Below are 22,727 nucleotides of genomic sequence, written 5' to 3'. Positions count from 1 at the left end.
TCACTGCAGCCCTCCACCAGTCGGGGCTTTATGGCAGAGTGGCCCGAGCTTCTGTTTCAACCATCAATCAACAGCCATTTGATTCACTGAACAGATCAAGACGTGGTCATTTCAGTATTAGTGCAGCTTTATAATGGATGTTTAAAGTAAAACAATCCACTTAACCAAATTTTCCCCTTGATGGTTTGTTCATTCTAACGTCCAGCATCTATCCACTGAGGGCACCCTAACCTGAGCCTCCTTCCATGTGTCCTCATCTACCTCTGAGCCTCCTTCCATGTGTCCTCATCTACCTCTGAGCCTCCTTCCATGTGTCCTCATCTACCTCTGAGCCTCCTTCCATGTGTCCTCATCTACCTCCGAGCCTCCTTCCATGCGTCCTCATCTACCTCTGAGCCTCCTTCCATGCGTCCTCATCTACCTCTGAGCCTCCTTCCATGCGTCCTCATCTACCTCTGAGCCTCCTTCCATGTGTCCTCATCTACCTCCCTATCCAGTTGTCTTGTTGTAGTAACATTGCAGTCTGTCCAAAGCATGAATGCTGAGAACGTCCTGCATGACCGTTCAGGTGAATGACCAAACACTTTCCAATTGTGTGTATATTGTCTCCAGCTATAGAAAAAAATGAATAAATATTTAATCATTACATAGCGATAGATCTAATGTGCACATACTTATCTCACATGTTCATATCATTTACACAGAATAAATCATGTGCGTATCGTTTCATACTTATCTATAGATTGCTCTCCAACATCAAATGCTGATTCAACATGTCTATGACCACATTTGCCACATTATATTATTTTTTAGCTGTAAATAACGATGAGCCAGTTTCCCCATGGTGATCATCACACTCAGCATGGTACACTTTTAAGATCCTTGTGAATTAGTTTCTGGAGTGCAATAACGTCTTCTCATATTCCTAGATGAATTAAATCCGTACAACACTGGCTGTTCCGTGTTTGTCCACCACTTCCCCTGAGCGATCACGCATGTAATTAAGACCTGTCTAAAAACACAGGATCCTTGGTGTGACAGCACAGATAGCACAGATTGATGCCAAAGGAATTACTTTGATCAAATAAATGGCCGTCTCTTTGAGTGTAATGGTATTGTGAAAAACACTATTCAGCCTTCAGCACCGCTGTGACGAGAGGAAGCAATCTCCACAACTCAGTGTAATTAGGACCCCAGAGACGCTTGGAAACCTCTCCTGCAGCATGCAGCTCTCTGGTTCTACTCTGCTCTAATCTTCAAATACAAATATACAGCCCATCAGTAAACATAGAAACAACATGCACATCACCATTACAAAATATCATCAAGTGAATTACGTATCTCAGCAAGTCATTATGTGGTTGAGAGGATGTCATGTAGATTGAGATTACTTCCTTGTTACAACAGAATAAAAGCACAAGAAAGCATCAGCCAAAGAATGTTCAATATATTTTTATACTGGGAACTGAAAATACATGATATACAAGATTACATTGTAGTCAATGGCGCAATCAGTTGAGGAAGTGTTATATCCCATAACCAGTGCCGCAAGGACAGGTTTGATAGTTTAGTTTCCGTATAGTAATCAGGGATGGACTAATATCTTAAGGCACTGGCCTCACGGGCCGTCAAGTCCCAAAGTACGTATTTGATGGTCCAAATGTAAACTTCCTCAACAACACTTCAATAAATGAATAGACATTACCAGAAAGAATATACATAATTATTTATAATTGAAAACTCAAGTTCTTTGTTTAATTTTGAACTAGAGGTTGGAGATGGTGCGTGAAACTTCACAAAAATAGAACGTTAACGTGAAGAGGCCATAACAATCGTTTTTGTGTCAGTTCAATATAGGCTTCTGAATATTGGTGATCGTATCATATGTCACCAACAATTTGCTTTTCCTGCATCGATAAAGAATTTGACCTAGCTTATGTCAGAACTAACATTTTTCAACATAATTGCATTGCTAGGCAACATCTTGGGCCGATGTTTACTTCCAACCAGCCAATGCCCTTCACATACACGCACCAGAAAACTAGAAAGACCTTTGACTGCCAGATCTAATCGCTTCCTCCTTGAGTCCAAGTGGATCTTTGTGCCAAATATAAAGAAATGTCCTCCAGACGTTCCTGAGATATTGCATTCAGGAGAATAGGACGGCTCGACGGACGTCCAGATGTTTGTGGTGGAGCGGCGCGTCCACGAGAGTAGTTGACGATATGAATAATGATATGGATATTTGGATTGTGATATTAAAGATGAGATAATAATCCTAAACAGAACATGATGCTATGATATGGTCGCACCATGCACACACACACTTTTGCAATTTGTTTGAAGAGGAGACATTGCTATTAAATATTTTTTTATTAATGTTTTAATATTTTAAATACAATGTTCACACTCTTTTATAAATGTGTATTCATGTAACGAACTGTGTTGCATCATAAGTTGCTGAGCCACGCCATCGCCCTCTGGCGACCCGATTGCATATTGCCAACCTTGAGTAACCCCGATCGGACCATATGAAAATAGAGATGATTTAAAATAAAATTACAGACTGAAAGGTTCGAGTTTGGAAAGACTGTAAGGTAACAGATATGCTAGGATTTCATTATCAATATTTTGCGCAAGTTAAAAATCAATCCTGGTACGTACAATTGGATGTTTTACATTTGGCTGCTTACAAAAAGTTGTGCCAGAGTAAAAATGACAGAACATCAATGTCTTCATGAGGTCTTACAATTTGCATTTTGTGACTTAAAAAATATTTAGATTTCAGTTGATGAATTTTAATGTATTTGTAAATTTGGCCTCGACACAAACGTATCAACACGTCAAGATGGTAAATAGACTTGTACAGCACTTTTCTAGTCTTTCCGACCACTCAAAGCGCTCTCACACAACTTGTCATTATTCACCCATTCATACACTGATGGCAGGCTACCATGCCCACCATCAGGACTAACTAACATTCACACACCGTAGGCACAGCTATGGGAGCAATTTTGGGGTTAAGTGTCTTGCCCAAAGACACATCGACATGCAGAGCCGGGGATTGAACCACCGATCCTTTTGATTGAAGGACGACCCTGCTCTCCACTAAGCCACAGTCGCCCCCAAGAGTGAGTTTAACTTTTCAGTAACCCGGCCATTATAAAAATCAGTGCTGCAGGACACAAAAGCAGGAGAGTAATGATGGCGTCATACCTGAGATGAGAGCAGGGTCTGAGGCAGCACTTCAGAGATATGGATGGAGAGAGGAGGACCAGTCCAGTTACTCTGGGCAAACATGTGGAGGCAAGAGACAGCCAGGGCCATCACCGCCAGCTCCCTGCAGCAGGAGAGACAGGACGCACACTGGACTTAGTGGACAGAAACACTGGAGAGAAGAAATGATATCTAAAAGATCCTTAAAGGTTTCAGAATTCAGAAAAACATCCTCTGGGATTTATAGATGCTCACACAATTGTATAGAAAAGCACAGGGACAACAGTCCTTTTCACTCTCCAGGCAATTAGAGGGATTTAAAAACAGGCAACCAATAGCGACATGCTTTGCTGCTTTTCTATTAGGCTGAGGAAGTGATGGAAGGTGATAGAAGAGAAGAAACAGATCCAAAGGGAGGAGGAGTAATATGTGCTGCATTCAACATTTACTCACGGGCAGTTCTCCCCTGAGAGCCGGTAGGGAGATATTAAGCTGTCCTTATTAAAAATGAATAATTCACAAATAAAAGAATAGAGGTGGTGAGAGGAGAACAAACAAGCACTCTTGAGAACAGCTTTGCTACTTTCACCGGCAAACCCGCATCATCAGTTCCACATAGACACTCTTATTTACATATTTATTGTCATTAACAGAATATTACTGGAATCACAATTAGCCATCCATTTTTGCAGTCAAAAATCATGTCAATGTTCACATCTTTTTTATGTTAGCCGTAGAAAGAGGAGCTCTTCTACTCTCCACGCCTCTGAGTGGGGGTGCCTGTGCTGGGACCCCCAACACGACCACAACGTAAACCAACTGGCCCAAGTAACTCGCCTACATGCCAAGGGAAGATATCGCTTTGTGGCAACGTTATTGAAAAGATAACTGCCGCATCATTGAACAGCTAATTTGACAGGAATGACATTAGGTCATTGTTGAAGCTGCACAATAAACATCAACCTTTTGCAATTGCTTTTTTATGCATTTCTTGTTTTAGCTGTTATATTATATTTATTGTTGATTCACTCTTAGGGACTTGTAGCATTACTATTGTTTAAGAGATAATGCAGGTGTATAAACCAATACACCCTGAACAAACAAGCCCAGGCTGACTCTCACAAACAATTACATTCTCTCTCTTTTGTCGTTTGTCATGTATTGATATTGTTATCATATTTCTTGTAAAAACATCTTGTCAATAATATTTGACATAGTCATTTCTTATGCATATTCATTTTATGTTCTTTGTAATATTATATAGGTGGAGGCTTCAAATAAGCCCAGTTGGCTTTTTGCCTCTTCCTGTACTGTGATATACATTTATGTTTGTGCAGTCAATGCAGAGGCATCTGCATAGTCGTGTAGATTACTTTGTAGCGTGAACAGCGTTACTGTTTACCTCAAGACCATCCCAACGAAAGATAAATAACTGCTGCTGGTATAACTTTCCAGTTGTAGAATCCTTCCCATGCATCATAATCCACTGTGTGGCGCTTTAAGGTGTGTGATAAGCCTCAAAGTGAACCTCCTGGATCCGATCCCAATGTTTCACTGGTACCTGAAGCCACACGCTCCCACACCTCTTAAGGTATCTTTTTAAGAAAGCGGATGATAAAAAGAGAACGTATGTTTGACCTGATACTCATACTCTACCTGTGCACGTCATGGGCAACGCAAAATCCTATTTAGTCCATTAAACTTCAACAGTTGTGTTACGTGCCATGTTTCTACACAATTCCAACTAGGGAGTGCAGAGGTGACAGATACACAGATGTGAAATGCTACTGGAAAAAGTCTGATAGATTTGAAAGGATATCACAAACAGAACCCAAGAGATAACATTATGCTTCATCTTAATTTCACACACGTCATCAAGATGACTAGACTTTCACTCTTCCCCCTCTAAAGGACTGGATCCACAGCACCTGATTCTCAGGGTACATCCAAAGTCTCTTAATTGCATCCCCGTTTCCCCTCACTTGCATCTTTTCCTTGCGTTTAGTCGTTTCAGTCCCTCCCACCAGGGATGCATGGAGAGACGCAACCATGCGAGGAGAGAGGAAATATGTTTTAAGAGACATGCGTTGTCCTTTCCTCAGCATCATCACGTGAAGCGATGTCTGTTTCTGATGACGGCGGGTCAGCTGATCACAGCTGGATCAGCCGTCAGTCGGCTTTAACAGCTGGAGAGACTTTTGATAGTTTGTGTCTGCTCACATGATCACTGTACTTATACTAATAAAGACAGTAATCATCACCGTCAGAGTAGTGGTGTGTTCTTTCTGTCGCCAGTTACCCGTTTAACAAACTGCATTGAGTATTTAAACTGTGTTCTGTTTATAAGCGCAGGACCGATTTCTACAGCAGAATGAGTTTGTCATATTTATTTATTAATTGCTTTGAAATTCTGACGTCATTATTAATTAACCCAGAATGTGATTATGGTTTCTCTTGAACACTGGAATTTAATAGGCTCCATGTTTTGGGGAAATTTAAATTATATAACTTATCAAACCCGACACTCAGGAATGATCAGCCTCACGTGACTGAATGAAATGATAATAAATGATGTAAAAACGTATTTCATATCTCAGCTCTCTCTGACTTTAATTGTATCAATAATAAAAGTTATTGAGGGAAATATCAGATCAAGAAAAGACAAATCTTTCTAATAAATGAAGAAAGTTGTTTGTGGTTCTTTTGTTGTTCAGTCTACAATAAACACATTGAAACCAGATGGTGAATCAGAAAACTAATCAAATATGAAACTAGAGTTTAACCTGTGATCTGTCTTCAGTCTGGTATGAAAGTGATGTTGAGAACAATCAGATCAGTCTGATCAGCTGCAGCGTCCAATCACATAACTAATGAGGGGGCGTGTCTTAACGTAAAACACTTCCTGGAAGGCTGATCTCGTGCGTCCTCGCTCATGGCTCCTCAGAGATCCCTCCTCGCTCCTCAGAGCAGAAATAAGAGCTTTGGGACGGCCTTCAATTATGCAGCGCAGAACAACTTCCAGTTCAAGCGAGGAAATGACAAATAAGAGACTTGGGATGTACCCCCAGTGTGAAAAATGGCTTAATTATGTAGTTGATTTGATGGCTGGTGTTCCTCCCTGCTGTATTACCTTTTGGTGTGGTCATCATCAAGGTACTGCAAGACCCGTTTCTCCAGGTAGGCCTCGATGTCCTCCCCCTCGCTGCAGCTGCCATCTCCAGTGAGCAGATCTAACACCTGGGGGCTCAGCAGAACAGCCTCAAAGTCCCCCTCCATCAAGGACTCCAGCAGGGGGCCCGACTCTAGAAGAACACAGCTTAGAGTTCACATTGAGCATGTGCTTACTCGTCAAGTTCAATTCATGCGACCACATGGACACAATGTCAAACACAGTGGCCACATATATATATACATACATACATACATACATACATACATAAATACACACACATGCACACATACATACATACATACATACACACACACACACACACACACACATATATCCGACACTGTGAATGATGCAGGGTATTGTGTGTACTGTGTATTTAAACTGACGCAGACTGAATGCATTTAAGCCTTTAAATCTGAAGAATGTGAACCTCAATAAAGAGATCACCCCAGTGCTCAACAATTGTACTCTTGGTATTGTGTTTTAAATACTAAATGCTCCAAATGGAACAAGAGTGTATCTAGAGCAAGACATAAATTGGTTAACTCTCCCACACCACCACACACTGCGTTGTGTGTTGAGGAGGGCCAGCTGAAGAGGCTGATGGTGAGATGGTGAAAAATATTGATTTATGAAAGGACAGAGGGCAGCTGCTGGGCCGCTGCTTCTCGACCAGAAATAATTGTGGTGTGCTCGGTTCAACATCTCCCAGCCTTTCATTAGCTTTTTATTTGAGGAGGGAGAAGGGCTTGGCTCATTAGCATTGATTGCTTTGTTTTCCCCCAGTGGAGAGAACAGAGAGAGAGAGAGAGGAGGTAAGTAGCTGGTGTTCTGAGCTGCATGACGAGGCCCAGCTAACTTAGGCCATGTCCATACTACTCCGTTTTTACTCCGTATTTGCTACGTTTACACTGAGCGGCCACACTACGCCGGAGTTTTGGAGCACCCTAAACGGAGGAGTCTGAAAACTCCCCCGAGGTTGGAGGTATTTGAAAACTCCGGGGTTTTGGTTGAGTGTGGACGGTCGGAAACGGATGTGTGTTAGAAAAAATGAGCCCACACCCATGTTCGCTACTGGATTGGTTATTAGCAGCCATGACGTCTCCGTCCCTGATTCGTTACACTCACTATCACGTGACCCGTACCCGGAAGAAAACAAACAGCTAGGGCGACCAGTAATTAAATTCAACATGGATAACTAATTTCAAGCATTGCTGCTAGCACAACAGCTAGCAGCTGTTGTGCAGTAAAGTCCGCATTTCTGTGGAGGAAGCAGCTGTTGGACCGATTAGCAAGCGCCGTGACCAGCGGCGTCATCAGCCCTATTAAGCGGCCAAGCCAGTTAGCCGTAAATGCTATTCAGAGCTACGAGTTACAACAACAACAGTTAGTGCCTCGTTGTTTTTAGATTCTAATGAGAAGACACGGCGCTTCGTTTTACTTCTTCCGTTTGGTAGCCTTGAGAGACCTTAGTCTGTAAGTATGTCTGTATGAAGCATGAAAAGATGTACGAAGATATATTATATTCGCTAATGCTAATCGAGGTTAGCATTTCCCCATTGGCGGTAATGTTAAAATTAGCTTAGAAGCTAGCTAGCTACTCGGACATGTTACATGATGTTCAGAGCTAGAGTTGTGCCCTAAAAGATGGAGCAATTCCCCAACGCCCTTGATAGAGGGCGAAGATGCTGTCCCCGTTTTTCTGCTGGGTGACCCAGCTTATCCCCTGATGCCGTATCTCATGAAGGAATACCCCAATGGCGGAGCTACACCACAGGAGCAATAAATGCTATTCAGAGCTAGGAGTGACAAACAGACAACACAGAGGAAATGAGTGAGAGACGAGTGATCGACGTGTGTTGACCACATTTATGGACCCATAATCTAGTAAACGTGTATGTGTTGATTTTAAAGTAAAGTTGATGAGAGAGAGAGAGAGCCGCAGCGCTGTAACTACGTCTGAAAAATAAAACTTCTAAAACTTTCCACGAACTGTGTCCGTTTGAGTTTATAGAGGAAGATCTTAAGTATCAAATACAACCTTTCATTATTAAAGACTACTTTATTACTCCGTCGTATTTTGTTTAACTAAGCAACCAATCCACTTCCTGTTTTCACCGTCACGCGCATGCCCAGTGTACGTTAATGGTCACGTGCTGTCCGCCTTCGAAGGCTGCCGTGTGGATGCAGATCAACTCGAGAATGATGCTGAAACTCCCGTGTGGACGGAGATCGTTTCTATTTGACAACTCTGCATCCAAATAGAAACTGAGTAGTATGGATGTAGCATTAACAGTCCAAATGTCTCCATGACAGACCTCACACATGCACACAGAATAAGACGAGTACTGACAAAACAAACACTGTCAGCTTCAACCATCCTCCATGATTGTCTCTGCAAAAAAACACGTCTTTAAATCCAGGAGAACGTTCAGCCAATCTCCAGACAACTCGGCATGCCTCGAATGCTAAATCTGATATGCAATCTCATTTGCTGCTTAGGGAATTCAAACAGTTTCCGTCTGACTGGCGCAGCTTCGTGAACAGCATTTACACTTTCTACAAACACCATTTCTGACCCCAAAATCTGCTGTGCTAGCTTTCTATGCAGTGGCCATTGGTTGTCGTTTTTTAAATCAAGGAAACACTTTTCTACGACTTCCCCGTTGACTTTCAATACATCAAATCAGTTGGGAGGCTCCTGTGCCATAGAGAACAGAGGTGGTGTTGAATTACAGGTAACGGATTACATCAGCTGCTGTTTTGTTGAAATTAAACAGGCAAAAGCTAAATTAAGCTTTTTTGTTTGAATGCCTTGGTTATCCTGAAATTAACTATATAATAGTTTGATATTATTAAAGCTGTAATAATTTCCAGGATGACGTATGACGAAAGTCTGGACACAGAGTCGACAAACGTGACAGCTACAGTGGCTTGGAATGGCAAGGGGCACTGAATTTGATGAATTTACTGTTTATCGGGCCACAAATTACAACTTGTGAGAATACTTTGCAAACTGAAAAAATAAAAACAGTGGACTCTGGAGAGAGGTGAGGAATTGACCTTGCAAGATTAGGACTGAATTAAAACCGTAGATGGTGTTTTGAGCCATTTTCAACCATAAAATGCGGATTACTATAAATTTGGTAAAAATGTGAACAATAACACCAACAATGATGCATTTCATCAAAGTACAGTTATATCATTTAGTCCTGCTTAAAAAAATACATTTAAGTATGCAGTTACTCTTTAAATAAACAACCAAAACAGTGAAGCTAAGCTACGATGGTGGACCAAAATGTTGCTTAATTGCTTGCCCACCCAATCCGTGAAACTCGAAAATCAAATGCTTACATTTAGAGATGAGTGGGGTAAAAAAATGCAGACGCAGGAAAAACAATACTAAAGTTAAATGCAATAGAAGAAATCTCAGAAAACAACGAGGACAACGCAGCATGGAAAACTCCTGACCACACTGAGGCAGTGCTAGCTAACAATAGCAGAGACATAAGACATCTCAAGAGCTCCGAGACAAGCTAACAATATTCAAAGATGAACTTGTGACTTCAATAAAACAAGAAATTGCTACTCTCAAGACAAAACATTGACCACAAACTCCTGCAGAGTAACAGAGTTACAGGAGCAAAAGTCAAGCAGAACTGAAGCTTAGGTGGGCAAACCACTTGCAAGTGAAGATAATGAGCCAGACGCTAAATTAAATAACTGAACTTTAAGCGAGGTCACAGAGAAATTATACAATCTCCAGGGATCCAAACGAGGTAGGGCACAATGGACGGAAAAGTTAAGCGCGCCTATGAGTTGATAAGTCATAGCCGTTTAAGATGCGTTTAATTCATTAGTTAGTTTATGTTTTTTCATGCTGAATGTCTTATTTCCAAGAAAATTATGAGCCCATCTCTGGTAAACACAAGATTTAAAGTGATGCTTTTGCATGATTCTTTGTGCATGATTCTTTTAATTGACAGATTTTTACAAATCTGTCAATTAAATTTACTAATCTGTCGGTCAAAGAATTTCTTTGGTTGAGCACAGCCCGAGAAAAGTTACAAGAATACCAAAGGAGATCCTAAAGTGAATCATTTGCCAGAAGAGGAAATATGGCTCCAAGACAAGCGGGTTACACTTCAGTGAAAGAGATGCTGGAAAAACTGAAAAAGGAGAAATTGTGTATGTATATTTAAGCTACTCAGCGAAGAGTAAAATCAATTTTAACATGGATCCATTCCTACACATTGGATTAATGGGACGGTGAAATTAAGACCGTGACCCACTGTTGGATTATTTTAATACTTTGTTGATGAACCAGTTACTCTGATAAACATATAAGCACTAGGGCTGTGCAAGAAATATCGATATAGCTTACGATTGCGATATGTTTTTTTAAATGACAGTGTAAAATATGCCCGCGACTATAGATACTTTTTTTTTTTTATCCCGTTTTAAACAGATTAAAATGTCCTTTAAATTGAATCCCTGTGTGTCTAACAACCTCCTCTCCCTCTCCTGTAACGCTAGATGTAGCTGCTCATTCCCTTCAAAGCTCAGGCCAGTGACCTCCCGGCCTGTCACACGATCCGGCCAAAATCACAACATGGCGCCTCACAAGCAAGCGGCAGTATACTGTGGAGCGGCGGGATGTGATCCCTAATCAGTCCTGCCGACACATGATGGATGTAGCAGTGTGGTGTCCAATATTTACAAAGAGGTGACAAAATGTGGGAAAACATGGCTCCCCCTGCAGAGAAAGTAGCTCTGACATGCGATATGTGAACGAGTAGACCACCGATTCGAATGTTACGATTACATCCCCACGGGAGCCGGACAGGCAGTAACATCACAGTTACACTGAAAACTGAATCTTAAGAGAAACAAAATACAGTTAGCACAGTGTGTAAAGCTACCATTAGTCTCAACCCTCTTGAAAGGGACTTCACACAGTCACTCAAGTAGTAAGGCAAGTACTGAGTAATAAGTGTAGGATCAGAGGGGCAGATGTATCAGATCACAATGCCTTATTTTATCTAGAAAAATACCGCAGTAACACATCCTGCACAAATGTTTCAAATTAAAAGTCTTTCAGTGACTCAATAAAGGCAGGGTTGGTAGCATTGACCAACCAACAAGAGTATGCTAAAAAGAAAAAAGCAGCTAAATCTAGCAAAAAAGTCACCAACAACTAACATGGCTATTGTTCGTAGTCACAGCTGTTAGGATAGCAGCTCGTGGAAGAATCGAGTGGCGAGAAATGAGTGCACAGTCAAAATACGTGCAAACAGGCAGGTAGGTGGAGAGGCAGGTAGCCTGTCCAATCATTGCATCATATTATATTTTCTTTGTCCAAGTATTTGAAGTATTTGATTCATTGATTGCCATCTGGATGTAATGAGAACAAAGACATCAAAAATGTTTCCCAGTTGACTTTTACTGTGAAAAATCAGCAGGAAGTTTAGAGTTGCATGATAGCTTCACTGTGAGAAAAACAGCAAAGTGGAAAAGAAATAATCAATGATTGAAAATAGTATCTGTCAAAAAAGAGAGACTCAGAGAAGCAGAGGGGTGATGTGGTTGCATAATGGAACCTTGACAATGTAACAAGGTGTGACACGTGAATACACTTAACCACTGTCATTTTCCTGGCAGAAAGTGCATCAAGGATCATTATCATCTAAACCTACCATCATGTCAACATAGAAGCAAAATGGAATTACAAATACGCAGTTTCTTAAACTCTATAGCCCAATATAAGGAAGGTCATGGACCAGAGCAGATAGAGACAATCATTCACCAGGTCTGTCAGCTGAAGAGTAAGCTACATTTACCATAAACTGTTCTCTTTAAGCAATACAAGTACTCACAGCTGCAGGCAATCATGGGAACGAGATCTTAAAACTGGAATCACTGATCACCAATGGAAAACAATGATGTTAAATAGCAAAAGAATATGTAGTAATTACAAATCCCAAGAAATGGATTTTATTGGAGAGAAAAATGCCAAAATCATACTAAAGTTTCTTCTTAAGAGGTTTTGCAACCGTGGGATCCAAGTGACTCAGTGAAGGAAGAAAGTCCACAATATTTTGTTTGTCAATGGTATGTTGCGTGCTGTTCTGTTTGTGAGTGGCATGTCGCACTCCTGTGTAAACTGAAAATAAAAAGATTGAAAGAAAGAAGCAAAATGGAGATTTGCTTTCCGGTTGTTTTTTTTCCACTGGTATTCTTGTCAGAGAGGAAAAGTCTCTAAAACAGCTTGCAGATGATCACAGGACCACTAAACTCTTGATTAAACCCACACTAATGAAATTCATTCAAGTCATCAAGGCTGTGTGCGCCACCCCACCTATTCAGAGGGAGCCACGACTGTGACCATATGCAGTGTTCAGTTGAAAACTTGCTTGTGCTCAGTATAGAAATTGCCTGTCTGAGATATTCCTCATCGTTGGTCTTGGATCTGTATTGCCGCTCAGCACTGTACACTTTTGCAGATTCTATTCACCGTTGCCTTATGAACTGCAGCTCATTGCTGGAATGTTTGTGAATTATGTATCAATTTGAGGGCCTCTTGTTTTCTTTAATTGCTGCATTGGCAGACCTGAAGAGAAGCTGAAATGTCATTAAGCATGTGGCCGTACCTCAGGCTTTCATTTCTCCCCTCATGAAGCCAGAGCCCTCCCTTCTCACCATGCTGTTATGGCAGCCCCTCAGTTTATTAGATCGCCGCCGAGATGAAAGTCTCCACACCTCCATTACAACACCAGGCACACTGCTATTGCATATTAAAGCAAAGAATACAGTTAAAAGTTGAGTCTGTGATTCTGGAAAAATACTTAAATTTCACTCAAAACCCCAAAAAACACCCATTCCTCTTCTCAGTGCTCTTTCAGAAGCCCCCTCAGCTCCCAAATTCATGGACGTGCATTGCCATGGCAACTACAGTAGTCCATCTACTACTGAGCAATTTGGTAGAATCCAGAGCGTCCACTGACCTGTGGGTAAGTAGTACACAAACAGTATCCTAAACACAATGGAGTAGACTTTACGGCCCATTATAACGAAACCCTAATAGTCTGAAAAATGTCCCACTGGACTGAAAGTCCATTTGTCCAATGGACCGAAATCCTAAAAACAAACACCCATTGTTCCAAAAATACACATTCTCTGTGCAACAAACAGAAGGCGGTAGTTAATTACTATGCAGACGCCATGACCCGTCACTGCCTCCGATTGGCTTCATACTAGAGACGTGGGGGTTGGCGTTATATCTGCGGGCATCACGGATAATCTGCAGTTCGGGTCGTAAATGTTGACATTCTGATTAATAGCGGATGGGTGGATAAAATAATACATCATTAAAGAGGAAACAATAAATTACATTATCTAAAATGTGAACTACTGTGGAGCAGAGCTCTGCATATTTACACATGAGGGACAGCAGCATAACTTCACTGATCACACCAAAAGCTAAAAGTTAAGTGTTATCATATTGTTCTTTTAGATATAACGAGTATCGCTCAAACCTGCATATATGCAGACAACGCCAACTAGACTCATTTAAACCCAAATAATAAACATTATCATATCTAAGGCATATCATGTATGGCTTGCTATGACGTCATCCTGATTTCACCACTTAATCCTCTGCACAGGAAAACAACACCAAGGCTGGGAACTGGCCAATAAATGTTTATATATTTAAGAGTTTTCTCATCTCGGTTATTTCTCACAGGGAGGTTAAAAAGACTGTTTTTGACCACAGTTCTCTCTCCTCTGTCAAGTTCATAACTACAGTCAGTTTTGCTGCTTAAAAGTCCCACAATATTTGCTGCATGCTTGGAAATGTTCACAATTCTGAAACCAGCCTCTTTAATCATTGAAGTAAATTATTAAAGAGAACGCTCATTCATCACTACAATACTTACATTAAAGGGTAACATAGCCAACAGGGATTGGTAGAGGGGGAGTGAAATGTGCATGTCTCTAAACATGTACTAGCTAGTCAGATCTGGAGAAGGGCAGGTCATGCCTTCTGCATAACAATTAGCCATGTGCTTCTGTTCGTTGCAGTGGTCTTGGAGAGTTCAGGGTTAGTGCAGAATTTACCCTTCGTCCCGCTACCACTGCCTTTAGCGCAAATTCTTAAGAAACTAGAGCTATCTGAAAGTAGCACAAGTGTCACTTTGAGTTTCCGTCAGAGCAATGAAAGGGTCAATAACTTATGCAATAGTTTTATGACTTTCTGCTTTTGCGTCTAAAAAGCATAAGGAGTTTTGGCTCCGGTTTGTTTTATCCTTGTCCCGTTGATTGGCACATCTGGGTGATGCCGTTGATAGTGCTTTACGCATGTTGGATGTGTTCCTATTTACATAGCCAACAGTGATGGAGCAGCGTAGACACAGCGTCCTTGTCTTATGCACAACACAATATATATTTATCATTTTTAGTGTGCGTGTTTCACTATGTCTACATTTTGTATTTCCTTCATTTGTTAACCCATAGAATCCTGCAAGAACCATTTCATGTTAATTCCTTTGCTCAGACTGCACAAACAGTACAAGACTGTAATAAATGCAAATGCAGATCCCACTTGTTGTGATTGCATAAAAGGGTTTGTATTTTTACTCAGATTTTCTGTGGTGTGTTCTTTATACTGTGACAGTTTTCCTGAACTTAGAATGAAAACAATGGCAATATATTCCCTTGCTTACAGTATCTTAATATATTTAATCGCAACCCCTGCATAAAGATACCATCGTATCGGCAGATTCTTGCCAACAGCCTAACTTCAGACATGCAGCTGACGTACCGCACTAAAATCAGTTACACAGATTAGTTAGCTCGCTCCGACTGGACAGCCACAATAACGAGCTACCGCTCTCACCTACCTCCATGTAGATCCTAAGAATTTGACCTCGCATTAAATTGCGTTTGTCAACGGATCAGCCAAACCACCTCTGAAGGTGGTCAGGGACACATTGGTACCAAATTGAACACAAGTGAAGTTGCGCTTTCGATGTGGAAGCACATGTCAATTGTCGTACAAGCAGTAGCCTTTTCTGTTCACATCGGCTGTTCAATGGTTTTGCTGTCAAACTGGATAGTTCGGCCATAACCTATAACTCCATCTGACCACTGACGGATTGCTCCAGTTCAACTAAATGCACATTTACTGCCCGGTTAGACAATAGAAACACGTGGTCCCGTTACAGCCACTGGGTCCTGCTTGAGAAGAGACGGTCTGAGCGCACCCTTTAACTCAAGTGACATAATAGACAAACGGGCTGTGAAAACATGTCACACTTGAGACAGAAAGGGCACTATTTTGACGGCGCATTGTAGAATATTGTGAGGACTACCGCTGTGGTCATTCTGCCAGCCACGCCGAAGCTCCGTCTCACTACCCGGCTCCAGCTCCGCCAGATAATGTTGACTGAGGTGAGCGCGACGCGGCTTGGCAGCAGGTGAAGGGAAAGAAGACGTCACGCCAGACTCCGGCAGTAAGTAAGGTGCCTCGTTTGTCGGCTCACAGTCATGCAAAACGCCGTAACAGGATTGTCCATGCAGCTAGCTAGCTCTCAGGCTAAACATCTGTTAGCAATAGCGCAATCTGAATTTCCCTCTAAACTCCACCTCGGTGTTGAGAAGATTGAGAAAATGGGGCGAACTAAAGTTAAGGTTAGCTAATGTGAATTAAACAAGTTGACATTTTATTTAAATAACCATAAACCCACGAAGGGTGTGCATGACGAATGAAAACGACAATCACAACATTGCACATTGATATTAACACAAAAATGAATGGGGTCTGGCACACACGAGATATCGGCACGTATCGTTGCTGATAGCTCTAGCAGTTATGAAATTCACATGACTTCATTCTAACTGTAGCGAGCTGCGGCCACAGCTTTCCTTACCATGACATTAAAACACTTAGATTACCAGAAACAGCTAAACCAGTGTCGTGTACACGTATCACCTCTTTACCGCTGCGATTAACGTTAAATGTCACTTTGCTTAAGCGACTACAACTTGCCAGTATAGCCATTTTAAAGCACCCATCAGATAATAGGATCTGTTCTCGATTGTGTGGTGAAATAATAAAAGGCAGCCTCGTGTCTCACCTGCAGTATTGAAAACATTCTGCTTCCATTCCGTTGCCTCGCTGGGTGTTAAAAAGCCTCGGAGGACGGGGATCTCTACGTCCAGCTGCATCGCTAGCGCCTCTGGTTCCCGCTAAAGTGAAGTGAAAGCTGCTGCCTTCAGTCTGGACGGTCCTAGATCAGAGCCAGCGATTAATCGTTTTCTTAATGAGCCAAGTAGGTGTTTCTCAGTCAGAGATACAATGTTTATTTCCACACATGTGGCGCAAGTGGTATCAGCGAGCAGCCATGACAGATACGCATTGCATTGTGGGAGAATTAATCAAACGAAGATTGCGCAGGCTGTGCTGGGTTTTTTCAAAGTTCAGGCAGGAAGATCTTGATGTAGATGGGGACGCAATGTTGTATAACCAATGTTATCATGCATGTTAACTGCACTTACTGTTGGCTCTATTTAATGGCATATAATCGCATTTAACAACAGTTAGTGGCCATTATGGTCAAGAACAGATCAATGCAGTTTGTCGGTGTTACTGTACTGATAGTGTTACATCCTGTTTTATTTTGGTGTTTCCTGTTGAGCCCTCTAGGTTGATCGCTTGATTGGCGGGCCTCTGCTGTGCTGTGTCTGTAATGGCAGGCCCTTTTGTACTGCTCCCTCTCTCTCCACCCTGCTGCAGCAGCATCTTGGTATTTGTTTTTTATTTATTAATAAAACTCTGATCAGATGTTCTGGAGTTTTCCATCTCGGGGTTAATCAACTCAGAGTTCAGGGTTAAGGTCAGAGTTTGTTAAACCTGCTTTCGGAAATGGGGCCCAGGCTTCCAGAGGCTTATTACAGTAGACATAAAAGATGATACATTAAGAATTCTTTAAAATTATAATCCTTGAGATTTTCATGAAATTAAACCCTGTTTTTGATGTTATGTAAATGGTTGGTGAGTGTAACAAGTTGACATTTCTGTTTGATACCAGGCAAGGTCTGCGTTTTTCCATGATATAAAATCCTGGGTCATGGGTCAGTCTGTAAGCCTGTCGAACACTTTGGCCCAAGGCAAGATGTTTCAATAACTTCTGCTGATTTCCCTAAAGGTTGGTATATTTGTACATCCCAGAAGATACTGACTTTGATTACAAAGGGCCTCATGCAAGAACCCTCCTTACAAAGATAAACCTTAAGTGGTTTGTATGAGTGATTTAGGAGAACTTGCTGCACTCATAAATCTTCTTGTCGTACTTTGAATTTTATCTTAAGTGGGAACACAAATTACGAGTGGTCCGCACCTGTCCTATAGGAGTCATGTACAATGAGTCTGCTGTTATCCAAGTTTTTCACTAATGGATTGTATATTTCATTGCAATCTTGTGTTAGAAAATCCTACATAAATTAAACTTCATAATTATGTTGATTTTATCCTGTTTGACTCTGCACTTTGAATAATAATATAATTCAAAATTGCCTATTGATTGCTATTTCATAACACTACATCATCAATGTGAACATTTCAAAACTTAAATTATGCACTAACTGAAGGTTAAATTTGTCTCTGTATATAAAAAGGTTGGTGAGAAGTGTAAACGGCGCATTGTAGAATATAGTGAGGACTACCGCTGTGGTCATTCTGCCAGCCACGCCGAAGCTCCGTCTCACTACCCGGCTCCAGCTCCGCCAGATAATGTTGACTGAGGTGAGCGCGACGCGGCTTGGCAGCAGGTGAAGTAGTGAAGAAGTGCAAACTGGCGCGTCATGGCTGACTTACTTCTTACATTACATTGCAGTCATTTAGCAGACACTTTTATCCAAAGCGATTTACAATTAAGATTCTATCACACCGTAGGCACAGCTACGGGAGCAATCTGGGGTTAAATGTCTTGCTCAATATCATTGGAGTATTAATTATGCAAATTTAGAGTTCTGATGAACATGCGCTAATGTCCACACAGGTGACATTGATGTTTATGCTGGTCATTTACAGAGTTATCTAGTCAGGAGTGTTTGCTGAATCTAACATGACTCACTTGTACAAGTCCACCATGCAGAAAAAAGTAAGAGAAAGTTCAAATACAAATATGAAAATGTTCTTGCATGAACCCAATGTTCTGGCTGTCTCCATGTGGAGGCAATAAATATGCTCTGAATTCTGTATTGAGCACCTTTAACCTGGTTAGGACTTCTCTTCTACTATGTAAAACATCTCTGGAACATTTAATGTACTTCCATTCCTCTTCTTCAAAAACCACCCATGGATGAATTGTTGAGCTTTAGGAGCCTCACCAAGGATGTGTCATCTGCATACTTAACAAAGGTGTGAGTGGAGACTGAGACATGTTCCACAAGGAGTGGAATAGAGAGCCACGCCCAGACAAACACACACACTGACAGAGAGAGAGAGAGAGAGATAACTAACAAGAAATACAAGGGAGGGGAAAACTGCAGAAACACAAGGAATGAGGGGGAGGCACAGCTGGGACCATGACATGAAAATCATTTGTATACAGTGTACTGTATAAAAAATGGGAGACAAAAAACAGCCCTGTATTTCAATTTAGGAAAGGAGATAGCTGTGTTGAATCTAACCTGCTGGGTACTATTCAGGAGAAAAGGATTCATCCATAGAATGAGCCTTGAATTAACTTGATCCATCAGTTTCCCGACCAGCAGGTGGGCTCCAAGGAACCTAAAATGCTGGGACCACAGTGAGGAGATGTCTTAATACTATCTTCTCAAAACTCATAGGTACTGAGGTTACAGCAACTGGCTGCAGGTAATTAATCTCTCTGCCAGTGTACATGTCAAGAACAGTTTCTTAACCTCATCCAGGGTAATCCTAATGTCACTAACTGGTAAACTCCGCCTGCTGTGGCGCATTATCAGCGGTGTCAAATCTACAATAAAAACAGTTCAAGTCATTGGCAAAGACAGAATCACTAGCAACATTCATGTTGTGCGTTTTAGGCTTAGAACCTGTGATCATTTGTAGTCCCCGTTACACTTTCTTAGCATCATGGTCAAAAAATGAATTAAAAAATGGCTCCTACTGTTAATAAGTCAAAGTATCCTTGAGCGAGACACTGAACCCCAAGTTGCTACGCGTGTACTTCACAGCAGCCCAGTGCTCCTAAATGCTTAGGATGGGTTAAATGGAGAGATTGAGCCATGCATACGAACATTTTTGAGACATGGGGAAATTAGCGACGCCGATGGTGAGGTGATGAATTGAAGCCGGATTGTAATGAAATGTCTGAGGCATCATTACAGGTATAATGATGCCTCTCACATTTAATATCACTTCATATCACACGTTACTTTGCACTTATAAATTCTCTTTGTCATTAACAGTCAAACCAGCAGTCTCATTTTAGTGAGCCATAACTATAAGCACATTTCAATTGTTAAAGATATAAACCAGCTAAAACCTCAAATCAAATTTCGCTTAATATTTCATCAGCGCTGTCTGCAACTCGGAGGAGAGACCGAAACTATCGACACTAGTGGTCAGCTGTGGTAAGATAACATCAATTAGCGCTAAAGAAATGCAGAACAGAGCAATAATCTTCTAATAATGTGAATAATGTTATCACCAATTACATATCACAATTATTCTGTGAGTAAAATCTCTGCATTAGCAATGTGGGGAAATAAAGCCTGTGACAGCTGTCGCACGATCACTCCATATCTTCACTATCAGTCCTTATCATAATGCCATAACATAAGTAAATTAATAAATTGTGTTCACTTATCAAACTTCCTTTTTTTTAAATTAGTGGATACCACCGATTGTCGCAATAATTTTGGAATCAATACGTATCATTGAATGATACATACTTCTGTCGTCATTGTATTTATAAATTGCAAATGCTTCATCTTAGTTTGAGTTTATCCCATAGGATTGGATGTTCAAGTTTGAGATAGTATTTTTGTAAAGCCCAGCAGCTTGATGATGCTCATACCATCCTCCTGGCATGCAAGATCACAGGTTGGTTAGATCCCCCTTCTTTTGATTCTGTTCACATGCAAAGCCAGTGTAGAAATGTTGTCGCATACACCTGCTTATAAAGTGTCAAATATACAAATGGAAAGAGAGAGCTCTCTCCTGCAGGGGCACTGAGTCATCTTTTTACAAGCAACTTTTCCTGTTCACTGTCATTTCTGCTTCCAAGGGTGAAGCAGCTCCTGGCTGCTGCAGCTGAGCCACCAGATGATTCAGGTTTTAACAACTGTGGTGGTGATTGCTGAGGACCCAGAGGTGTTCCTCTGATTAATGGGTTACATTTCACCTTAAGGACATGGAAACTCAGGGATTTCATTGTTATACATTGTCAGTAAAAAAAAAAAAAAAAAAAAAAAAGAATTGAGAATGAAGGAGCAGGTTCCCCTTTTGTTTGTCTTCTGCACAAGGACTCCCATGCACATGCATGTGATGCAAAGCGCATTCCTGCCAATGTTTCACACTATTCGATCGATCAACAGGTGGCTGTAGGAACATAACAATGCACCAACAAAGGCAGGGAATAAGAAGGCTGCTAGCTGGGGAACAATGTTGGAATTAAAATACTAGCTCAAGGCACAGTGCATTTTGGTGAGTAGCACTGAATGTAAACATAACCTTTGTTTGTTTACAAGAAAACTCCTCAGGGCACCTTTAAGTTAAAATGCAAAAGTATAATCCCTCAAACGGGCGACTGTGGCTCAGAAGTTAGCGGGTCGTCTTCCAAAGATCGGCGGTTCGATCCACGGCTCCTCCAGTGCGTGACGGTGTGTCCTTGGGCAAGACCCTTAACACCAAATTACTTCTGAAGGCTGTGCCATCGGTGTATAGATGGGTGTGAATGTGTTTATTCCTGATGGGCAGGTGGCACCTTGCATCGTAGCCCCTGTCATCAGTGCATGAATGAGTGAATTATGACATGTAGTGTTAAAGCTCTTTGAGTGGTCTGCAGTGGGACTGTGAGTTTGTGAATCTGTGGCACTGGACCGCATGATAGCCTTTACAATATTAGGAGAATAGCATTATTGATTATATTAGATCATGAAATGAGAGACTTTGACCGTACAACTGTGGTGGAAATGAATGTATTTCCTTGTGAGAAATCAAAAGTATCTTAAGCTCTCCATCTTTAAGTATTCATTACAGGATAAGATATAGAAAAATGATGAAGAGTGTACAAGTCATCAAACATGAGCCAATGAGTACAAACAGAGTCACAGGAATACTATTCAGCTGAAGAGGGACAGAGTTCCTTCACCCTCCGTGAGGATCAAGGAAGTCTGACCTCTTTCTCGGTGGACAGAGGAGCTTTATTACACGTCTGAGAGACGTGCTTTGTCCCGTCCAGCCGGAGACAGCGTAGGCATGTTCATCAATGTTTAGTTAGCCAGCCTGATAAACTGGCTAACTAAACAACGAACAAAAGTTTCCATTGGTTGGGTTCGACTTGGCATCTGCCCACTGTGGACTAACGTTACATGTACTCAGAAAGTGGGGCTTCATGTCAACATAGCAGCCCCCCATGTCGTTCTTTAAAAAAAAAGAGACTCCATGACGCTACATTTTAAATAATTTTGACAAAACAGAGCAATATAATGTCAACTTACCTCCATGTCGCTCACCACATCCCGTCATTGTTTACAGTGGAAGCAGATGCCAAGTCGAACCCAACCAATAGAAACTCCTGGCTCATTCAGCAGCGTATGCCCCGCCCACTACATCCATCATCTTTTGAGAGCAAAGCTTTTTGTTTTGAGAGCAAAGTTGTTGTTTTTTGAGAGCAAAGGTTTTTGTTTTGCCGCCAAAAATTCTCATTTCATAAGCAAAACTAACAAATCATTTATTCTCAGTTTATATATTTTTACTTACAAACTTGATTTTTGATTGCAATGCGAGAAATTTGCTCTCAAAACATTTTTTGTTTGTTTGCGTAATAAAGACACAAATATACCTTCATACTTACCAGGTGACATCAGTAAGTCCCTGAGGGTTCAGGGTTTGAGGCTTTAGGGGGGACATTGGGATACCAGTGGCTCTCGTCCAATGAGGCACCAATGTTGTGGTTTGAACAAAATTTCACACATAGGTGAGATTTTAACAACTGATGGTGCGGTTTCACAATAAAGGCTTTCAAAATTACATGTAGGCCTCTCTCTTTGTTTCAACCACTTGTTGAAGTCGCAACAGTACACACACACACACACACACACACACACACACACACACACACACACA

The 22,727-nt window shown here is 41.3% G+C and overlaps 1 protein-coding gene across 1 annotated transcript in view; it reads right to left on the bottom strand.

Annotated features, from left to right (window-relative positions):
• The window catches only part of ttc27 (tetratricopeptide repeat domain 27), a 65,604-nt gene extending 48,775 nt beyond the window's left edge, over positions 1-16,829 (bottom strand). Inside the window, exons 1-3 of the mRNA XM_031877244.1 lie at positions 16,525-16,829; positions 6,347-6,518; positions 3,217-3,340 (exon numbers count right to left, since the gene is read on the bottom strand). Of these exons, the coding sequence (XP_031733104.1) occupies positions 3,217-3,340; positions 6,347-6,518; positions 16,525-16,615 (387 nt within the window). The 5' untranslated portion in view covers positions 16,616-16,829. The remainder of the gene's footprint in view (positions 1-3,216; positions 3,341-6,346; positions 6,519-16,524) is intronic.
• Positions 16,830-22,727: the final 5,898 nt, after the last annotated feature.

Source organism: Anarrhichthys ocellatus, unplaced genomic scaffold (genome assembly GCF_004355925.1).
Source record: "Anarrhichthys ocellatus isolate YVR2014 unplaced genomic scaffold, GSC_Weel_1.0 scaffold131, whole genome shotgun sequence".
NCBI lineage: Eukaryota > Metazoa > Chordata > Actinopteri > Perciformes > Anarhichadidae > Anarrhichthys > Anarrhichthys ocellatus.
Note: the sequence above shows the minus strand (reverse complement) of the source record. Positions and strands in the feature narration are given on the sequence as shown.